This window comes from Mesitornis unicolor, unplaced genomic scaffold (assembly GCF_000695765.1).
Source record: "Mesitornis unicolor isolate BGI_N332 unplaced genomic scaffold, ASM69576v1 scaffold12835, whole genome shotgun sequence".
Lineage (NCBI taxonomy): Eukaryota > Metazoa > Chordata > Aves > Mesitornithiformes > Mesitornithidae > Mesitornis > Mesitornis unicolor.
In genome coordinates this window covers 86,211-109,289 of record NW_010183615.1, presented here as the reverse complement: position 1 = coordinate 109,289, position 23,079 = coordinate 86,211, and the positions used below count along the sequence as shown (strand labels likewise).

General features: G+C 43.3%; 1 protein-coding gene across 1 annotated transcript in view; it reads left to right on the top strand.

Annotated features, from left to right (window-relative positions):
- The first annotated feature begins 1,929 nt into the window (after window positions 1-1,929).
- Window positions 1,930-23,079, top strand: part of AOAH (acyloxyacyl hydrolase (neutrophil)) — a 75,181-nt gene continuing 54,031 nt past the window's right edge. Inside the window, 5 exon segments of the mRNA XM_010184217.1 lie at window positions 1,930-1,981; window positions 2,380-2,514; window positions 16,784-16,879; window positions 21,370-21,430; window positions 22,527-22,626. Coding sequence (XP_010182519.1) covers window positions 1,930-1,981; window positions 2,380-2,514; window positions 16,784-16,879; window positions 21,370-21,430; window positions 22,527-22,626 — 444 coding nt within the window.

Genomic DNA, 23,079 nt, shown 5'->3' with positions numbered 1-23,079 from the left:
AAAAATTCTGATTTATCTCCCCCCTCTTTCCACAGAAAGAAAATAACACAGCCGATTACGGGCTAGAGCTGTATGTTTTGCAGGTTTACATGCCTGGGAGCAGCTTGGGATCTATCTATATACTTTATGAGTGCCGTTGTTTAGATTTGTATTTTGCTATAGATATAAGGCAGAAACCATTCCAAAGACCTCTCTGCTAGGAAGATTTTTCTTGCCTATTATTAGCACTCTGCTTTTGCAGCAAGCACTCGTGAGCCAATATGCAGAGTTTTAAAGGACTTCAAAGTGTCATTGGGAACCAAGTGATATGTGCGTTAAAAAGGGTTTAATGGAGCTGCAGTTGCTGTAGCACAGTGTCTTTTTATAGCAAGTTTTTACAGCGTTAAGAAAAACATCCTGCAGTTTTCAGTAGGATTGGCATATGGATAAGGACTTTGCACTATGATTTTTGTTTATCTGCTATTAAAAAAAAAGAAGACCAGCATTGCTAGCTATACGGAGAATGATAAGCAGGAGCGGGTCTGCAAAACTCAAGGCAACAGCTATTACCTCTATTTTGGGTTTAATTTTTTTTCTTTTTTAGAAGGAAATCATACATTTGGAAGCCAATGGCTTGGTTTAGAGAATGGAGCTATGCTCTGATTTGTATTCACATTGAAGCTTTAACAGTCTTCTTTTTTTCTTTCAGAGCTGCAGGATTATGTTATCTTTATCACAAGGCAAATTCTGCTTATCAAAGTTGAGGCAAACTTTCTGGGACTGCCTTTAAAAATATCATAGGTCACGCTCCTACAGAAAGGAAGTGGTTTGCAAAAAAGCCCACATTAAATACTAAACCTGACCTGATCCCTGTGCAGTTATCTTGATCCGCAGGAATGTCTGCAGATTTGGCAGGGAGTCATTGATTTTAATATAACCTCTCTTTTTCCTTTTACAGCACCATTTACGAGTCTCCATTAATTATGCTGGGGAAGCGTGTATGGATGCCAAAGGAGACAAGCTCCTCGTTGCCCTTTAGTAACCCATGGGGACAGCCTGCCCACTTCTAAAAGAGCCAGGCGAGGAGCGGAAAAGTAAAACGAGCATTTGCAGCCCGCTGGGAGGGTAAGAGACTTGTCCAGGGTTATGCGAAAAGGCAGAGGTTGAGGTGGGATGCAGCTTTGGCCCTCCAGTGCCCCAGCCCTATACTGTATCCTCACAGCCATCCATGCATCCGCAATGTCTGGGATTTAGCTGTTTGGGCTTGTTCCACCTCTGAAGCGACATCATTGAAACATGTCTTAATGTCTGCCTTTGCTTCAGGCAGGGGAGTGACGATTTTCTGCCTTATCTGGGGGAATTAAAAAAAAACACACACAAAACCAAAAGGAGATACGGGGAAACCTCTACTTGTTGTGACTATTAAAGCAGGAAAAGACCAGTGTTTTTCAAGTCTCACAGGCGGCGGGAGGCTGCAAATGAATGCGCTTAAAGCTAATCAGAACAGGGGTTCAGCTGTTGCTGCTGCCCTTATGCCTGCAGCTGCCTCCCATCCCCCCAGCTCGACCCCGGCAAAACTAAAGGCCCTCAAAATCCGAGCGTGGGAGCCCCTTCCCTCCCACTCCCCACATGACTCCAGTCCGAGTGACCTCCTTTCATTTCTTATGCCTGGTCTCACTGAATGGAAACCCTGGTTGAAAAATCTTACAGATTCAGCCAGTGATGTTTTTTTTTTCTTGTCTGCAAAGGAGCGACAGCGGCAGGGCAAAGGGGAGGGTTTTTGAGATTGTTTCTTTTTTTTTTTTTTTTTCCTTTTTGCAACACTAGTTGTTCAGGGGAGTGTCTTGCGTTATTAATGCTGAGTGGCTCCAGCAACTACTGCGGTTTAAGGTCGTTAGTCATCTGCTTGCTACCGCAGGAGACACGGGACTGCTGACCCAGAAGCTGTTCATGCAACCCTCTTGGTCCTCCTAGGCCAGCAGGTTGGGAAGAGCTGCAAACGGGGCAGAAGCGGGCACATGGGGTTCTCACATGTATGGGACTTGCTGGGTTGTGGTGGGGGGCTGCACAGTCGCCCCAAATGACCTGAGAGGGGCTGAGGGTTGTGCGAAGGGCAGGGGCTGGGAGAGCACCTGCGTTGCCCTCCGTGAGAGGGCAGACATGTATCCCCACCTGGGAAGTAATCCCTGCATTACATATATCTACATATAGCTTCCTTTCTCCTCAAGCTGTTGCTGAGGCAAGGATGCGGGATGCTCCCTGAGCATTGAGGGAATGCAGGTCCACGTACACCCTTCCCACCTGATTGATTTCTTTCTTTCCTTCCTTCCTTCCTTCCTTCCTTCCTTCCTTCCTTCCTTCCTTCCTTCCTTCCTTCCTTCCTTCCTTCCTTCCTTCCTTCCTTCCTTCCTTCCTTCCTTCCTTCCTTCCTTCCTTCCCTGCTGAAGGCTGCCTCTTCCTCCCCTCTCCCCCATGGAAATGACCCACGATCCGCTTCACTCCTCTCCGGGCTGTACAAAGGACACACCTGCATTGGTATGTATTTGGGTTTTGTTTGCCTGCTGGACTAGTTCATTTGTTACTCCACCAGCGAGCTGGGAATTGCTGTGCACATCATAAATCAATTCTTTATCTATTTCAACAGCTGTACTGCAAAATGCTCATACTCTTTGGTGAAATAATCACTAAAGATTTTGCAAGGCCAGCATGGAGTCTGGAGTTATTTTATGATTTTGTTTTGGAGTGGCTGCTTCCCAAAGTTCATGTTTTTGCTCTGCAAGGAATGGCTTCTGGAAAGCTGGCTTTAGTGTCCGTAGGTCTGGGACCTGGAAACAAGGTGTTATGGGGTCCTAGTAATTGGTAGGGTTTGAAATGCGTTTTGCTTAACTGCAGGAAACCACGGATTCCCTCAGACTTGCCCAGGGTATCCTCATTGATTTCATTGCCTGGGAAACTGTTTTTAAGAGTAGTTGGTCTTTACTTGGGCTAGAGAGCTCTGTGGTCTGGATGGTTAAGTTTTGAGGGCTGTTTCCTTTTCATGAGCACAGGCATCTGCATGTCCCGTATGGGATGTTGGCAGCCTGGCTAAAGTTGGGTGAGTGCCTTTTGGCAACCCCCTCTCATGTGGCTTCAGTGACTGTGGTGATCTCCACAGACGCTATAGCTGGGGATATCCAACTATCTTCAGCTGACTAAGTGATTTCCAAAGTAAGAGCAGTAGCACCAACATCACCGTGTCCTGAGGGTATCTCTACATCAGAAATGCTGCTGGCTCAAGACTCTATACCTTGAGAGAAGTGGTAGCTTACATTTCTTATGTGAGCAAATGTGAAATGATGGAGAGGTTTTATACATTATGACCAAACATTCCATTTTATCTTCTTTCATCTTTTCAGGGTGCTTTTGTGCTGTAAACATAAACCCTGTCACAGTTCCCCATGCTTCATAAGTAAATACTTCCTTTCACCCCAAAGTTATTAATTATGGCTCAAAGAATGCAATTAGAAATAATAAACCTAAGCTTGGTAGAAACAGGATTTTACCTCACTTCTGAGCCATCCCACAGAGCCCCCACAGATTTCGGAACTGGTAAGACAGGGTGAACCGAAAGCGGAGCAAAATTGGAGAGGTGAGGCTTGAGCAGCACCCACCAGGGCTCGGCCGGCAGTCGGAAAATGAGAGAGAGTTGTGAAAAGCAGAAATGGCTGTCGGGGACCGGCCTTGTTCGGGCCGGCAGCCACGCAGGCAGTGACCAAGCAGCTGCCAGAGCAACGGGAAGTGGTGGTTTTTAATGGCGAGGTCTCTAGGCAGCTACGGTTTTGATGGCACAGGAAAGGCGGTGAGCATGCTCGCCCCTAGGTTTTTTACATTGATGTTTTTTAAATGGCAGGTGTGAGTGTAGTCTGCCCTTTCTGTCTACTTTTTGTATACCTATGGCCCCTGCAAGGCTCTGAATTCCTAAAGTGACTGTACAGGGCATGGAAGTTGCATTGCATGAGATAAATTGTGCTTTTTTTTCCTCCCAAAGGGAGGAAAGATGCCCTGGTCCTGTTGCTGAAACTGCCAAGCATTTCCCTGGCACATTTGCTCAGTGGAGAGAAACCAAAAAACCTGTCTGCCACACCAGTCTCTCTCAGGTGCCCTTTCAGCTAAAAGCATCCACATGAGCTCAACTCAGGACCAAACCAGATTGTCCACACCTCTGTAAATGGCAAGCTAGAAATGAAGCCTGCGGAGCATTAAAACCGCACAGGCCGGACTAGGCCTGGCAGGGTGGACTGGTATCTGCAGGTGGGCAGGCTGCCTGCTAGCCCAGATGGCTGCCTCTGGGATTTCACCGATGAGCTGCTCTCTTGACGAACTCTTGAAAACACTGACAAGCCATCTGTGTCTCTTCCTTTTCACAAGCAGGAAAGGGAAGACACGGAGGAGCTGGTGGTTACACTTCTTGTGGCAAGTGGAGCAGGGATAACGTCAGTCCTCGTGGCTGATTTGGTGACCAGCCCTCTCAGAAACAGAAATTAAGCCAGGATCAGCTTTGTCTGTAGGAGGAAGATTGTGATTTCCTTCCAGCAGCTCGACCCCAGACCCTGCTAGCTGAGTTTGCCATCTGGGGAGGTATTGGGAGAGCCAGGAGGACTTTCTCGGTGTCTTCTTGGCCTTATAGATCAAGGCAGCACTTTTAACGTGAGAAATGCCCAGTGCCGAATGTATATGAGACTTTCTTGAAGAAATGGACTTTCTCATGCAAGTTAAATGTGTGGTCATGTATCTAATCTTTCAGACTTATTTGCCTCTCTTTTTTGAGGGAAATGAGGTGGCTGCACATTGAACAGTCATTTCTGATCACTCCTGTGTGTGTACCACCTGCATGAACAAGATCGCAGAGTTAGTAGCCAACACTGATCAGAAAATGGATGCTCTTTCAGCAACTAAACCAAGAAAATATTTTCCATTAAGCTTTTCCACTGAAAGCATCATACTTAATGAAGAAATGTGTATAAATTGTATGACAGGAGAGAGGAATGCAGCTTTGATACCTCCATTGAATGCAGTATAACATAGTTGCTTCCCTCTGTTCCCCTTGCTAAAAACGCTCCCTGGACAGGCACCATCTCCCCCGGTATATCCTGGTCATACTGGGAAAGCAGCTGGATGCTTCAAGGGACTCCCATGCCGTTAGCACATCCTGGGAAATGTGTTTTGGATAGGTATCTATATGCAGATATGGAATAGGGCTGGAGGAGCAGAGGCTATGCATCCAGTGAGGTGCCACTGCAGGCTGAACAGTTCAGACAACTCAGAAGAGGGGGCTGGCCAAAACATTTCTGTGTTCAGATTTTTACTTGCCTGCAAAAGAATATTACTTTTTTACAACAGACTTAACTGTGTTGGAAAACATTTAGACAGAAGTTTTAATCGACCTCAGTAACTATAGAAAACATCACATTATTTTTGCTGCATTTTCTTGAAAAATTTGCCTGCTTCATTCAGGGAAAGTCTTTTCATAATTGACTTGGTATAAAAATAAAGCAGTAGGAAAGTATTCTCACTTAAAAAGGGATTTCATACTGCTGCCTTTTAGAAATACAGAAAAGAGAGGGAAAGAACCTGATGATAATCCTTCCAGCCATAAGATCATGTGTAGTATACCCAAGCAGTTCCTAACCATCTCCAACCTGCTCTTAAATAGCTACATGGTCTTTCTTTGGCCCTGTCACTATAAGAATTTTCCCAGTGTCTGACAGTCTCTTTTCTCCATCAGTGTTTCCTGCCTCCCCAGGCTGGAAAAATACCCCCTTTTTTGCATACTGTGAAATCAGCTCAGGCCCTTCCTCTGGGCCTCTTGCACAGTTTGCAGATGATATATTCTTCTGCTTTTTCCTTATGGTAAATAAAAGGGCTGTAGTAAATTTTCCTTTATGCAAAGGCCCATGAAGCTGTTTTTCCTCATGTAGAGATGGTGAGTTTTTGCTCTGTGCACTCGTTTGGGAGCTGGATGCTAGGTTTGGTTTTCATTTCTGAGTTTCTTACTGGCTGGTTGTATGTCTTAAGGGATTTATTCAGGACAAGACCTAGAAACCTTTTTGTTAGGTGCACCCTGAGAATTTCTGTGGGGCATCCTGAAAGTAAGATGCTGTGCATCTTTCAACAATTAAGTATGAATGAGCCCTGCAGATACTCATGTTTTTTACTTTCCCAGTCTGTTAAATGAGGAAAATACAGCCCATTTCACAGGGCAAGCAAAGTTTTACTTAAGTTCATGTTATGGTACCCCAAAACACTACAGTAACACTGACAACTGCTAACAATGGTGTTAATGTTTCATCATACCTAAGACCATGATCTTTATTTTTCTGCTATTTCTGATTAATTTTGAAAGGTTTTACTCTGCACCTCCCAACACCTTGAATTATGACACAGCCCTTAAAGGGTCTTTGCAAGTTGTCCTGTTCTCTAGCAAAGGTGACTTCATCCAGAAGTATCTGAAGCCTCCTCAGGAAAGGCAGAAGCTGCCCTGGAGGAAGCAGAAAGCAGGGATGACACTGAAAGGCAGGAGGGAACTGCTGTATTTGCCTTTCTTCAACATGGTAAGGAAAGGAAATCTGAGGAATTGTGGGCCAGTCAGTTAAACATAAATTCCTAGAAAAATCCTGCAATAGTTAATGAAACTTTATAAAAGCACCTTTCAAAAGTAAATGTGAGTAAGAGCCTCACTTGATTTATCAGGAAGAAACAGTGTCAGATCAATTTAATTTTCTTTGCTGATGGGACAATGACATGTAGACACAGAAGAAGTAGTAGGTTTTACAGGTGAACTTTAGTAAGGCTTTTGGCATCACCCCAGCACTAATCTAATGGGTGAGAGATACGTGACATTGATTAAGGCTCTACAGGGCAGGACAAAACTGGTGGGTGGTCTTATTCAGAGGGTCATTACGAGTGGCTCAGTCCTTAAGTAGAAGGATGTAAAAAATTAGGTCTTTCTTGGACCTCTGTTTTGAACACTAGCCAGGATAATGAAATAATGTGCTATTAAATTAGCAGCTCATATAAAGCTGAGAAGGTTTGCAAGTACAGTGGCGGGCAGGTTTAAATTCAAAACAACCTTGAAAACTTGGGGTACTTACTCAATGTTCGAGATCATTCCAATGTGGGTATGTTGAAGGCGCTTCAAGCAGAAATAGTCAATGACACCCATAGCAGATGAGGAACAACCAGCTGGGTAGGATCCCTAGGGAAGATCATCTGGGCTTATAGTGGCACAGTGATGGCATGCTGTCATGAAGAACGCACACACTGCGTACACCAAGACGTGTGAACAGAAGTTAGCTTGCAAGACATGTGAAGTAACCTGCTACCTTTCTCAGCACGGACAGAGTCTCAGAGGAATTTCTGCCTTCCCTTTTGGGACTGTGCATCAAGAATGATGCAGAGTGACAGGAGGTTCTGGAAAAAAACAAACATAAGCTATAAAGAAAGACCGAATAAATTAAGAGTTAATTAGTCTAGAGAATAAAAACTTGATAAAAGACATGGTATCTGTCCTCAAAAATATTAAAGGGGTGAGCCATTCTCCAGGTTCATAACAGCTATAGTAAGAAATAACAGAAATTAATACCAGTAGGGACATTCAGGTTAGGAAGAAAAGTTTCTAATGGTAGTGATAAGTGAGTACTGTCATCAGTTCCTGCAAAGGCTGTAGAAGACCTCATTAGAGACCTTAACAGATTTGTGTCTACCTTGTCCCTTCCAAATGGCATAGATGCCTTATATTAGCTGCTAGGGCAGAGGCTTGTGTAAGATGACTTCTTTCAGGCCAGCTTTTCGGGGGTTCCACGCTGTGACCGTGAGACGCATTTGCAAATAGCAGAGTTTGTTTATTTTCTCTGCAGCAGCAGGCTACCCTGCTCTTCTGGCGATTAACTTTGGCTGCCCTTTCTGGAATGAGGCGATTAGTCAGGGAGCGCTCAATGCAGCCAGACAGCAGCGCTTTCCATCCTCTGTGCTAGCGAGCAGAGATCCTGTGGGTCAGCAGCCAGGGAAGCAAATTTCCCCATCTTTGTACTCGCTGTAATGTCATTCTCAGCAACCTTTGCAGGTCACCTCTTCCATTCACCCACAAGCATGTAATTCCTAGCCTATGAAGAAGCATGTTTTTGAAACATATTTTCAGCTCTGATTACATTAAAAAGCTTCTCAGCAGTGTAAAACACCGACCTCTACCTGTGTTGATTCGTGTCATAGTCAATGTTCTCAACGGTTTGCCCCTGTCTCGCTGTGCATGAGTGCGGAGATGAAATATGCCCCACAGAGTGGCGGCAGGACCGGTGGCGTTCGGGATTCCCAATAACTGCACACAATGGAACATGCCAAAATGGGATTGGAGGCTTTTAATAACTGTCCTCAGACAAAGTGGCTGGGCACATACATATTGTCTGGGGAGGCACCACAACAGAACGCGTAATTTACAGCTCAGTGAGTTCTGTAAAGAGGCCATGCCCGATATCAATGTGGCACCACAATGTATTTTACTCTGAAAGGCTGGGATTGACTTTGATTACAGCTAAACCAGTGCCAAGCCGCAGCACCTCTTTTCACTTCACCAATATTGCTCAGTTCACTCAGCAGCAAAATTTGGCCTGATAATTGGTTATAAATACCAAATTTGACCATAGCATTTTTTTCCTGTGATTGTACTTTGGATAGAAAAACCACAGGCGTGTGCGGAGTGCCATAGAGATACTAAAGCAACTCTTAAAATGGGAGTATTTTCTACATGGATCCATTTTTTTCAACAACTTGCAATTGCATTTTCAAGATCACACCAAGTCTTACTGAAAGTTTATGGATGCAAAATGCAAACATATATAAAAATTTATTTCAATAAAAAATTACACTTAACATACCAACATATGCACATGTATGTGTGTGTAAATACACATGCAAGTGTATGTGTATGTGCATTTATATACATGGGTACTCTTGTATGCTTTCCATAACTTATGCTTGCCATTAGTTATCTTTTATAATCTTATTTATTTAGTATTGATTGTCTGTTTGGTTGCTGATTGCCTTAATGCGTGTGCCTCCAACACTTGTTCATATCTGAGCCCTTTATAGAACTTCAGAAAAACCTGCTTATGTTGAAGGCAATTGCTTTCAATGGTTTTAGGAACTTTGTATCTGAAACAAGTTTTGTGCATTCAGAATTTTAAAATGGTCAAGCCTCTGTGGGAAGGATTAAGTTACCCAGTTACATTAACTCCCTCTGTCACCATTCAGGCTTCAGTAAATTTTTAATAACCCTTCCTGATTTGAAAAATAAACATATGTTAATGGCACGCATACACACACATTTTTTCTATTAATTAATGCAGAAAGCATTTCCATTGGAAGTGCCTGGGGTTATAGATTTTGTTAAACAGAGCTCTTTAAAGCCTAATGTAGAAAACACTAGGGACACATTTGGCTGGCAGGTATGGATGCGAGAGTCATCCGCTAGATGGAAACTGAATTTTCTGTGCTGGCATAACTGTACCAGAGTCCTCATTGGACAATAATGAGAGAATCAAGATCTGAAGTTAGGGGTGTAAAATGGCTCACTGCTATTGCATGCACAACAGAAATTATAATTGATATTCCAGGGTTTGTTGGTTTTGTTACAGAGCCACAATGCACAATGCAAAATACTGCTATATTGATACCAGCATTTAAAAAATGTCTTTAACCAGTATACTGTTTGTAATTTTATGCCCAGTGACAGGTTTGGTAATAGTGCAACATCTAGCATTTTCAAGATATTTTATGATGCTTAGCAAATTTAGGGGGAAAAGGTCTTGTATATGCCAACATATTTGAATATGAATACCTATAATTATATTCCATCACTTCAGTATCTCTGTGAAACACATTAATCCTGTAAATGGACTAGGAGGCAAAGTCTGAATTAAAAGACTTTTACACTCAGATCCCTTTCTAAATTACCTTTCAAAGCAACAAATCCTCTGGCTGTATATGGGAAAATAACTATGCTGACTTTGAATACACAGTTAATGCCATTTGAGCTGAGTATTTTCATGCCGGAATGAAATCTTGAGGTTATAAGTGGTTGTTCTTTGAACGTATCATTTTTGTGCTGAGACGCAGCACAAAAAAAAGGTAAAATGGGTATTGGGAAGTATTAGTAAAGGAATATATAGTGAAAAAGAAAACATTCCTGGGTGGTGACGTTGCATATCTGTGGTCTGCCTGCACTAGAAGTAGCCATGTGCGTGTCCCCATCTCAGAGGAGAAAACCATATTTCCTCTTAGTTCCCCGTATGAATGCTCTTATTTCAAACAGGAATGTCTTGTTCCAGGTTGAACTGGATTAGAGGAATTTGGAAAGAGGTGTTTTTATTCCAGGTCAACAGCACCTGCACCAGAAGTTGCAGTATCGTCTGATAATGCTTTGTAGACAGGCTCCGGGAACTCCTCATCTCTAGGCTTTAAGAGATGCATTGGATCCTGTGATAGCTATAAATGGAAGATACCAAGACTGTGTTTTTAGAACACCTTTATCTTCTATACAAAACCAGGACTGTTGTAGATGGGTTCATTTTTGCAGGGTCATTGTTGCTGTAGACAGATGTTTGAGGCAGAGTTTTGCCACTTTGCTAAGTGAGGCTCCAGCTCCTGCCCCACCAGGAGTGAGCAGGGTGGCCACAGCCTGGCCAGCAGGCTTTGAAGGGAGCTATTTTGTGTCCAAGGCCACTTTTTTTTTTTTGCTTATTTCCTCCTTGTGCTTCAGGGGAGTGTGTTTAATTTGTGGCTGGGGAACAGTGATATGGCTGAAGGTGTGAGAAAGATCTCCAGCACTGAGGAACATGAGCAAAAGATGGCAAAGGGGGTTGTGCTAGGTGCCAGAAATCCCATTTAACAGAGTTTTACTCAGACAAATATATCTGCAAATCTGAAACTCAGAGAGACAGCTTTCACTGTCCAGACACTTCTTGACATCCTCAGGTATAATTTTAATTATGGAGCCTTTCAGACGTGTGTGGAAGAAGTGGATTAAGTTAAATAGTCTGCTCAAACTGCCAGAGGCTTCATGGCTAAGAAATGAATTTCTCTAGCTCAGATTTTATTACTGGGGTATGATTTTTTTTTTCTGAGCTTATTGGAAATGTCATTTTATTATTACATGCTATTTCCAAATACATGGAGAGAAGTACTTCCTGACATGTGAGTTTTCAGTTTACTGCTGCTGAGCAAAATGGTTATGGTTTTCTCTTATCTCTTCAGAAATTAATGGCAGATAGGACAAACTATCGCTAAAAGAGACAGGCAATTTATTAATGCCAGAGTAGTTTCTAATGGCTGGTAGGCATTACAATATCAATGAACTTCTTCCAGAGAAAACATCCATCAGCCTGTCAAGGCATTGAAACCTATTATTGAAGTGCAACAATGCACAGAGTCAATTTCTTGAAACTTGTTTCTAAAGAAAATCGTGTGCAACTATAAAAAATTATGGCTTTTTTAACCTTTAATTATGAAGCCTATCTACATTGCTTTATATGTGCCCAGCTCATGACAAGAAATAAATCACATCTAAATATCTACTAAATTAGAAACAAGCAATAGTTGCTAATTGACTGTCCAGATATGGAAGTGCTTTTCTACTGATGCCAGAGTATTAAGAAGTTTATATTTTCACACTTATCATAAGAAATTAAAGCAGTGAGATTTCTACAGTGGAAGAGCTGATTTCCCCCTGTCCTTTTCAGCTAAATATTTTTTCTTCCATTTTTAGCTACCAGAATTAAGACCCATTAAAGGCTAGGATAACTGGTTAAAATTACTGATGGTATTTGGTGTGCAGGGACATTTCTGCTGAGTTTCTCAGAGGGTAGAGGCTTTTTATGCTGCAGCCAACAGTGAAATCTTTTTCTGCCACTAAATCCAGAGGAAGATGATTTATGTGATTAAAATGAGAGCAAGTTTGTAGAAGGAGGGAGAATGGTCTGAGTTAACTTCAGTTTTTAGACACTAACCCCTTGAGGTTTGGCTTAGACTCCCTGGACTACAGTGAGTCCCCTTAGACATTCCTCCTCCCATGGTTCAACCCTTTTCCTGAGTAATTTACAATCTCCAGCCCAAAAGCTACTCCTGATGACATCAGTCTAAATGAGAGGCTTTCAGGCCAGCAGAGCCCAAACAGAAGCAGTTGTCCCCTGGGGCATGGCCCATGGCAGGGCAATAAGAGGTGCCAGCAGACCACAAAGAATAAAGAGAGGTGGCCCAAGAACACCTGATAAAAGCCCATGTAGGTGGGTGAAACAGAGCAGATCAGGCAATGGCATGCATTGGTGGTATGTGTTCTTGGGGAGCACCTTTCCCAACAGAGGGCAGGAAGACTCCCCAAATTCAGGTCTGGAGACTTCAGCCATGGCATCTGAGGCTGAGGATGCCCCTAACAGGAACCGCAGACCCCTTTGAAAATCAGTCAAGACCTTCTTTATTGGCTTGTCCAGCGTTTTGTCTGGAATAAGTGCATTTGCTGGGGAGCATTTGAATAACCAAGGTGTGGCCCACAGGTGCCTGAGGCAGGAAGGTTGTAGTAGCATGACCAGAAGCATCTTCTCTGTCATAGTAAAAACTAGTTTATGAGAGCAAACATTTTGAAGTTTAGCTCTGTGGGTTTTTCCCGAGTAGTCAGGCTATTATTATTGTTATTTATATTCATACAGGATCTAGTAGCCCAAGAGCCCAAGGTACTGCATTAAGTACTGCACAAACCCAGTGATGGCTCCGTTAATACTCATGTGAAGCAAAGCTCCCTTTGGGCCTGGTTTGATAGACACAAAAGAGGCTAACTGACTTAATCAACATGGAAAATTTGTGCTTAGTTGCTGGGACACCACTCCATGAGAAGGGTTACCTGCATGATTGCTTGTGATTAAGAATTCTGTTTCTATTTGACAGACCTGAACCAAAAATAGCTATTCCCCACCCCACCCCCCCCAAGTCGTACTTTGACGAACATGAGAAAGAAACTCACAACTTTAGTGGAGGCTGTCTTCTTATGTAACAGAAGAAATGGAAATACCAGGGGTATTTTCATCCTCAAACCAGCTTTTTGGATTTCAAGTACTCAGGCTGTTTGTCCACAAGCCCCTTTCACTGCACCGACCTTACCAGAGGCGAGAAGACCTTGCTGTGATAATGAAAATGAGAGTCACAGGGGCAACATCTGAGTCACAGAGAGAGAGGTTCCTCTTTGCACCCACACCCTGAGAGGAGTCGTTAGGCTGGCTGCTGCACCAGTGTCCCCTAGCACAAGTCAGAGGGTCAACTTGTTGTGTCGATGTATCGGGTCAACTTTTTGTGTCGATGTATCAGGCCAACTTCTACACTGACATACAATCTCTCCTTGCAGCTCTGGACCCAACATTTTGGCACCCAAGTGTGCTGTGGCTGAAAGCAGAGACATTGTGGAGGTTGATTTCTGCTCTTGGCTGGAGCAGGCCCACCACGACACAGGAAGCACGAACTGTGGTGCGGATGGCAGGGGAAGGCCGACAATGTCCCACTGCCACCGGCAGCGGTTTGCAAGCTTCATTGCAGCAGTGCACAGCACCCTCTGGCCCCACGGAGGATAAAGGGGTGCCAGAGTTGGGAGGTAGACTTTTAGAAAGCTGGACCCGCTGTAGCCCCCTGTTGCCATGCCGTTCGGTGGGGATGCTTGGCAAATGGAGTGGGTGGAAGAGGCAGCTGGGAACTGGGCACCAGGAGGCAAGGACTGTGCTCGCTCTGCAAAGTATGCTGGCAGCCCCTGGCTGAAGATGCAGGAGTGCTGGGTTACACAGCACAGGCAAAGTGAGCATCATTTCTCTATGCTGAGAGTTGGTGACACTGTCAGCTCCCTGGCGTGATGGTTTACTGAGCCCCAGGGACATGACATCCCACATCCCTCTGGTTTTCACCTGCTCCCTTGTGTCTGTGCTCGTGCCCGTGCTTGTAAAGGGGGCTTTTTTCCCTTGCTTTGCATCCAGGCTTGCAATTTCGCAGTCTGGTCAGGCCATCCTACTCCTCAAGCCACACGAATATCTGATCCATCACTGTTCCTCACTTGCCCCCACACTCAGTTCTGCTCCAGCCTGAGTTTTGAGGACTGCCTGCTTTCCCAGCTCCTCTGCCCTCTGGAGCATTTTCTTCTGCTAATATTACTAAGGTCAGCGTCTTCCAAGTTTGCTGCTCTCCTCCTTATCTTCACCTCTCATGGACCTTTGGACCAGTGTCTGCTAAGCACTGGCATGTCCTCAGTCGTAGTTTCCTCAAGCTTCTGGTGCAAAAAGAATGAGAGATAAAGCAACAAAAGCTGTCTCCCTTAGAAAACATACAAGGACTAGCTCCTTCCTGTCTTTCTGCTTGAACATCTTTTTGGTTTTCTGACTTCTAGACAGAAGTCAGATGAAGGCCTGACCTTGCTAAGGGAAGAAAGGAATGCACAGAAAGAATATGTGGTTTTGTGGTTAAGGCATCATTTTGGTCATTAATTTTTCTGAGCATCCATTCTCATGAATAAAACAGACACGAAAGGCAGGGGAAAAGTAGTTTTGGTTGTCTGTAGGGTGCTCAGATGTGGCCTTGCAAGAACCAAGTTATACAATGCCTTTTTAACATGTTTCCAATGTGTTTAGAGGACATGCACTGCCATCTCAGCGCTAAGCGATGGAGTCAGTCCAGTGTGGTTATGCCCACGCTACACTTGCACATAAGCCAGGGTCTGTTTTCTGTCTCTGGTGCCAGTGCAGGGCATGGCTTGCACCCAAGCAGCTGAAGTCTCTTGCACCCCTCAGCTCCCCCTCCCTTGACCTTGTCAAACTGCTGGTTCTTAAATGGGGATCAAGTGGCCCTGGCTGTTGTTCCAGCCCAAGTCCTGAACATGTATTACCCTGCAGCTTGGATGTTTCCTTTGATTTTAGTTTTGTTCTTTATTATTCCACTTTTTTTTTTCTTTATGAGCTATTGTGTTTTAATTAACTGTTAATTCCTTTGGCTAGTGTGTGGCTATTTTGGGGGCAGGGGAAGAGGGAAGAAGGAATGACTTGCTTCAGAGTTTTTTCTTGGTTGTATCTGTCTCCATTTATTCTCCTATTCTTTTAGGCTGACTGGAGGTAATGGCTCTTAGCATGCTTTATAAATCATTCTGCAGAGGACTTTGGGTGAGCATCTTATTTAATAAGCATGGAGAAGTGGGCTTTTATCCCAGCAAAAGAGGTGGCAAGTTCACTGTAATTTCCACGGATTACTGTTTGGGATAGAAGAAGTAATAGAAGACTCAAAGATATTGGTCTTACAGCAAGTTCCAATTGTGTTACCTCCTCTTTGACTTGCCACTTGATCCATTGGAGCATCAAAGTTATTTACGTTGAAAAACAGCACTTTGATTTAATGGCAAATTGGCAGAGGTACTTGGGAGGAATTTAAAAGCTCACTTCAAAAACCTGTGCCAGTCTGAAAACCCTAAGCATAAATGCTCTTGAGCTTTGGAAAAAGGTGAATGTGCCTCCACATCCAAACGCTGCAGCTCACCTCCATTACTAGACTGTGTCAGAACAAATCCTGAGAGCTGAGATTTCTTGCAGCAGGGAGAAAATAGGGTTCAGCTACCGGGATTTCAAAGATAAATCTTTATTCAGGCTGCTGGAAATTGGTGTCCTGGCTTCTAGTCTCCTGGCTGCCTGGGATATCTACCTCTGCTACACAGGCTCTTGAGTCCAGGCTGGGACCCCACTCTGGCTGCCAAGTCTGACTATTTTGGTCAGACTTTGCATCACCAGATGTAGTTTCTTGATAAAATGGTGAAGCCACTGCAGAAAGAGAGAGAGAACACAATGCTGGTCTACAGCAATTTAAAATCATCTTGAAATGAATCACTGATGGTCATCATGTGGATTTTGAATGACTACTATGTGAGGATCACATTGAACATCATCGCAAAAATAACAGAAAAAGTGCTGTACGTGTCAAGAAATGCTTCATTATGGTGTGCAAGCACTGGGCCTCAGCCACAGCTAGTCTAAGCAGCACCTAGGCTTTAGCCCTGCTTGCTCCCAGATTAGCAAAGAGAAACAATCAGCTTTTTAGGTCAAAGGAAATGGTTTCTTTCCAACCACAGAAGGAGAGCAGGATGAACTCTGAAGACATTTTTAATTTAGCAAATGTGCAGCTGGGCTCAGCAGCCCCATTTGTGTGAAGCACTGCTGGACTTCAGAGGAAAGTGTGAAGAAATGATGCCATGGATGCTTTGTGGTGGTCATCACATATGTCTGCTTTGCGACGTCTTTTCTGCAGGCATTCACACCCATGTGTTTTTCAGTTTCAGTTGCTCTCTGTGTGGCTTGTGTGGAGGGATGTAGAAGTCCTATCAAGTACAGACCTGTGCCTTTTTTCTTGTAGAACTAAGAAGAGAGCAGGTGGCCAAGCAGGCAGTTGTAACAGTGGCTGTGCCCCCGGCTCCTTCATTTTCATCCTTGAAAGGATGGAAAATTGTTTTGTCAGGAGCAACATCCAGTGCTGTAAAAGTCAGGCTGTTCTGCGTGCTCCTCTTGCATTGGCATCCTCTCTGTGGTAACTTACAGTTTTGAATAAAGACACAAATTCACAGGTATTTTTTCCCCTTGAATACTCACCTGTCATGGAGCATCTCAAGAAATAAAATGCCCAATGATGCCTGAAATTCTTCTATGGCACGGGGTGCTTCATTACACTTCACAGATAACCATATTCTCTCTCTTTTTTTGTTTGTTTGAAGGATGCGTGCTTGTGGTGTCTGTAGTGGAACAGCTTGCACAGTGGCACAACAGTACAGTGAAGGCAGCCGTGGAGAGACTGTGCAACTACATACCTGGTAAGTACCAAATAATGTGCCATATGTCACGTTGGTACTGCTGTATTTCTCTGTTAATTAAAAATTCACACATGGAATCTGGAAAAGCTTCATCCGCTTCTCGTGCAGCATCTCAAATGAATGTAGCTGGAAGACAGCAAAGTGCTATCCACAGGGAAGTCAGCAGTGTGACTCACTTGGCTTCAGAGCTGGGATTTTGTCCCAAAGTTAGGGTGCATGGGATTGTATTAAGTCCACATGCGAGTGAGCACCAACGAATGCAGACCCCTTCCTCTCTCTTTTTCTCCACTTTGTCTCTTTGTTAGCAGCTTAAGAATAGATTCACTGTATGCCCAACCACTCCTCTTTCTTGTTGATAAGGGTCTTTATAGCAGCTGTGAAGATGAAAATGGTTTCAGCAGGTATAGGAAGCTGCTATTGTAAAACCTCAAAAATGAGCTGAAGTTGACAGGTGTAAGATGTGAGGATTTGATTTGCACAGAAAAGCTATTGAAATGTAACTGATTATACAAATTTCAAAAGTAATAGCTATTCCATATGATATATGCAGATTCCTCTTTTTTCTGCCCCTTATTTTATCTGCCCAAAGGAGCTTAGCTGTCCAAATGCGCACCCCTAAATAGAGAGCAGCCTGAATGCCAGAATAGCTTTGTGCCTCACAGACTCATCCTATAACTATTCAAGTAACTAGATCTCAATTCATGATATCTTTTTAACATTATGAATGTAAAAAGATGCTTTAGGATTCTCCATTAAAAAGTCATTTATATAGGACTTCACGAATTGCATCTCTGAGAGACCATCTTGCTCTGTAGACCCTAGTTTCACAGAAGATGTGTGTAGAATATTAATTCCCTCCTATCCAAGAGAGGATTTTCCGATGCAGGATGGGGCAGGGAGGTAATTGCTAGGATTCATTCATTGACAGAATGATGCTTATCTGATTTCTATTCCATAAGTCTTATCCTCAGTGTTTTAAATTACAGGCACATAACCATGAAGTTACAATTAGAAGCGCTGATCCTGCTATTAAAATACAATTTTGTTCTTTAAAATATGACATGCTAACTCTGTGTTCATGATTCACTCGGTGGACCTTGTTCCACTGACATGTCAAGATATTTCTTTTCAGCTGCCATTCTTTACACATATGAAATCCTCTTATCCCTTTAGTTAAATCTGTATAATCCAGTTACCTTCTATGAGATGCATGGATACACCCGATCGAAAAAACCTGACCCTGAACTTGAAAGGAGTGAAAAAGTCCTATGGATTGTATGAGAGCTACAATGTAACCCGATTTATCCTCCCCCTGGGAGGTGAATGCTGCAGCCCTATCAACAGCTTCTTCTTGCTGCTTCAGACAACAGAAAAGCTGCAGATGCTCTCAAGGAGCAAACCTACTAAAGCAGGCCATGCCATTGCACCTGAAGGAAAGATTTCGTTACTATACACCTGCCTACAATTGATTGCAAGAATAACTGCAACAAATTAATGGCAATGGGGCTTCTCCTAGGGCCAAAAAGGGAATAAGAACTTGTGTGGGTTTTTTTAAGGGCCTCCTATAATAGCGATTATAATCAAGTTGGGGTTGGATCAAGCCTTCAGTGAAGTTACACAATGTTCAAGAACAAAAAATGTCTAGAGAAAAAGAGAGAGAAACATTCAGTACCTGTCAATTCCACTCAATCCCTTAGACTGTGTAGAAAACACAATTGCATCCTTATTTATATGGAAATATTTGTGATGAGTGTGATTCAAGCAACGTGGCCAATAAAGCTACAAAAATAAGAACAGTAACACCATGAGTGAACGAGACTTCTGAGCAGACAGAAGTGCCAGGTCTGGGGAAATTGGCAGTATTTACTGTGCTGTTAGCAAGACTATATGTTTACCTGGATGCTGTCTGTCTGCTTGATGAAACAGAGGTGTCTGATGCTTGAAATGCGCTTTGAGACTGCCTGCCTCTGGCGTTGCCTCTGAGTCGTGCTCTGCTTCTGTGTCAGCCACCACTGTGTAAACACCTTAGAGCTCAAGTGGAAATGGCAACATGATTAATACCATCTTTCTTGCAAATATTTATCCTCTGGAATTCAGCCAGAATTTGTCTTTCTATGACTATGAAGCTATAGAGGAACACCCTCCGGGTTTTTGTCACATATGAACACGGCTGTTTAGGGGATCTCTTTTACCAAAAGCAGGGCAAAAGCAAGAATGCTATAAATTTTCTCTAAATTTTCCAGTATTTAGTTTGGTTTAAGCTCTGAACACTCAAAGTTATTCACCAGCTTGTCTCTCTCTCCCCTTCCTTTCTGACTTTTTCAGCTTCTTCCTAGCAGAGCTTTCTCTCCACAATATTCTCTCCTTGTGTGTGTTAGCAGAGCTGGAGGTTTGTGAATGCATGAATGTGTGTTGGCTCGGAGGGCAAGTCCTGTAAATGCTGCCCATGGCTCAGGTCTATTTTGCTGGAAGCCAAAGCCTGGATGGCATCTGTATCTTCCAAGAGTACTCTATGTGCTCAATGATAATTTTCTCTTATTGCTTTTCCTTTTACCACCCATCCTTCCTTAAGCCGTGGGGTAATTACATGTCAAGCTTCCTATATGCATAAGGAAATCAGCACCTAAAAGTCAACATGACCAGCAGACCCCCAACGTCTGCTCCCCAGAGCCAGCCAAACCCTCCTCTTTCTGCAGCCACCAGTATGGGTTACAGCAGCCAGCTGGCTCCTCCAGGGCCAGAGACATTATGGAAACCAGCTGGTTTGGGAAACCCATATGGAGACCATTGCCTGCAGTGCACCGGGATGATGCTTGGGAAGCCAGCCACCTTTGCCTACAGGCTACTATAGGGAGCCAGGGGTCCCGCTGGCAAGCCTTAGCAGAGGATGTTTTAATCAGCGATGATACCAAATACAGGGTTATTGATGTCTGCAATGTCTTTCCTTTTAGGTGAACAAGGATAAAATCTAATTCTAGCCAGGAGACCAATTTTTAACTTGCAGATTGCTTTTAAAGAGCCAATAGAGAGGAGTTATGTGGCAAAGGAGGCAAAGAAATGAAGCTAGTAATTTGATTGAAATAAAACACCTGGCATGGGATACGAAAAATCAGCTATTGTAGCTAAAGAAGCTGCCTGCAACACTGTATGAGTAGGAGGGTGCTGGGGAAATTATCTTTTCATTCTCTGCTACGCCTTTCTGGTCCCAGTCCTTTCTCGGGCGCAGGCTGCTGCAGTCCTGGCATGGAGAGCATCTGTCTTTCTTCTCACGGGAATGAGAGCGCACCCGTGCCCGCTGGTGGAGCCAGTGCTTCAGGGTTTTGTACCCTCCCCAGAGCTAAACTATTTGTCTTGTACACAGCAGACCCCTAGCCCTGGGTATGTCCAGTTTGACACTGGTTAAAATCAAATATTCTGCCTGGAGCTGGAGGGAAAAGGCTGCTTTGGGGGCTTCTAAGGCTTTTCTTTGGTAGACACAAGGGTACTCTATCTTTTTTCCCCAAGGATAGATAGTTATCTGTCTGGGTAATGGAGGTGCCAGAGAAAATGTCTCTCAGCAGTTTCAGGAGCTACAAGTTTGTCGTCACTGCACTTGTGTGAACCTGCCTCTTCATGACTTTACACAACACCATCGCTACTAAAACAGGGCTTGACACCTCCTTTGCAGGGCATCTGCAGAGTTAAGTAGCTCTCATCTGTTCAGGCCGAGAAACAGGCACCTTTCCTTCATGGGAACTACCAGACCAGCACTATCATCATGCTCCCCCACCCCTTCGTGTTCAAACCCCAAATCTTTCCCTCAACTGTCTTTGCTAGGGGGCTATGAAATGGTGTGAGGACTAATTTTTTTTACAACAGAAGAGAAGAAATCTCTGATAAGCTGTCCTCCAGAGGGCATGAAGGCCATGGAGAGCATATTTCACCTAGAATAAAGACAATCACCTGAGCCAGCACCCTGAAAGGGTACCTGGTTGTAGACAGTGAAAGGAAGCCATACAAAAGTGTTAAATATTTGTTTGAATGCAATTACTCCTTTGCTACTCCTGCTCTACACAAAACTGATTCTCTTAACTCACACAAACCCCATAGGAGCTCTGAGACAGCTCTAGCAGTAGCATCAAGCCCTAAATCACTTTCTGCACTTTGATTTATGTATTTGTTTTCTTTCTTCTTGCAAACCTACCAGGCTGTTTGTTTAAACTGTTTAGAAGATGCTGCATCAGATATGATTTCTTTCAACTTTTCCATGATGCCATACTCAGAACATTTAACAAATGCTAGTTATCCTTTTTAGACTTTATCATGTTGCTTTAGCAAGGTTAGAAATTCAGGTTTCCTCATTCTCTGGTGCTATACTGAGGTCATAGATTCACATGCTTTCTGTAAGATAAGTCAGCATTCACCTTAATGAACCAACTCCTTCTGTATTTTGACTGTTATAAAACCAGTTTCACCATGCTCAATTACTTTAAAAAAATTATGTTTTCTAGAAAAACTGCAAGGTGTCTGTTATGTACTTGCTGAACTTTATGGACCACACATAGCTGATCTGTAAGTATTGCTGTGTCCTCTCAGGTCTCTGCTTAGTTTGTTCTTGCCATGTACAGACGTGCTGTCAGATTGAAACGCAGGGATTTAATTCTTAAAATCATTATTGTTAAAGCAGAGATGCTTGAGAGTGATTCTGGTTCAGCATTTGATGTAGCTATTCCTGAATGAATAAACACAGGCTGCCACTGGTAACCATTTTCATACTCCATTTGAATCTCAGATCAGGCCCACCTGATGTAATTACCTTGTGAAATTCAGCTCGTTTGTCTGAGGGAGGAATTTGAATAACCCGTGTGTGAGACAGGTTCTACAGAGTCACACTACCGTAATACTTAGCTCTTGCTTTCCCTTCTACCTTTAATCAAGCTTTCTAATTGTCAGCCCCTACATGCTCTCAGCCCCGACCTTGATACACACTCTTGGGGAAGCCTCCTAAGTAACGTAAGTGATTAAAAAAATAAAATGTAGGTCATTCTATTCCTCTTTGAAAGTTCTTAGTTTAATTAACAGAGCTTTTGCTAGACCTTCTTCCTCCCTAAGGTTTTTATTTTTATTTTAAAACTAGCCAAGGGACTGCAAAGTGCTTACAGGGACAAGAAGTGCTATAATAAAACATTTTAATTTAATTCCTGATTAGCCCAGAGGTGTGTCCCAAAAAGAAAGACACAATCCTAGCACTTGTGCTTGGTGATTAAAGGTTAGGGATCTTTGAAGGATTTCTGCTTATTTTCTTGAGTTAATGATTGAACATGCATATGTGCCAAATTGCATATGCATTAACTTTAACCTTTAAATCTTTGTCAGACTTATGACTGATTAAAAACCAGAACAGTCATAATGTATTTGATTCAGGTGCTGCATATAAAGCACAGTGCTTTTTCATCATCCTGCCATCCAATTTTAAATGCTGAATAGGATGTTGGGGCAGAAAATCATTAGGACCCAACACTGTACTGAGCAGTGATTATGGGCCACAGTGAAGTGAACTAAGGTTACTGTTTGGCATTGGGGAGATTTAGCTTCCTATGGAAATAGCTTCTAGTTTCAAGGACCCAGAAGAACATAATAGTCTTTGTTTTCACACCATTTTCTTCAGCATAGACAAGGAAATGAATGCTGATGTGGTCTGCCATTCCTTGAAGCTGTGTAAACAGGATCCAGGACAACCACTTTGTCATCTCTACGCTCCTCCAAAGGTGAGTTGGTTTTCCACTTTTTCCAAAGCTGCAGATTGTGGGAGGTCTTTTAAGCTGGAAGTGAACTGTATGGAGGCTTCCAGTGCACATGAAATAAACTTCAACATTTTGAGCATGGACATTTTTAGAAATGTCTGTTTGAATGAAAGGTACATAACACGCTTTAGCTGTGTGGAGCATCAACAACATGGTTGTCGGAAAGTGGGAATTAGATGGCCAAATTTTCTTTGTACCAATCTGGGTCAGAGAAGAAGAGCAGGGATAATAATTTATTTCATCACTGTTAAGCAGTACAAGAACCCCAGAGCAGATATTCAGCTGAGGATCATCTCTACCATCATGTTACCGTGGCATGACAACTTATCTCCACACTGCCTGATCTGCTGCGGCAGCCTGTGTGTTAGTTACCTGCTGCAAATGCAGGGCTATTTGACGTGGATTAGTCTGCAGGAC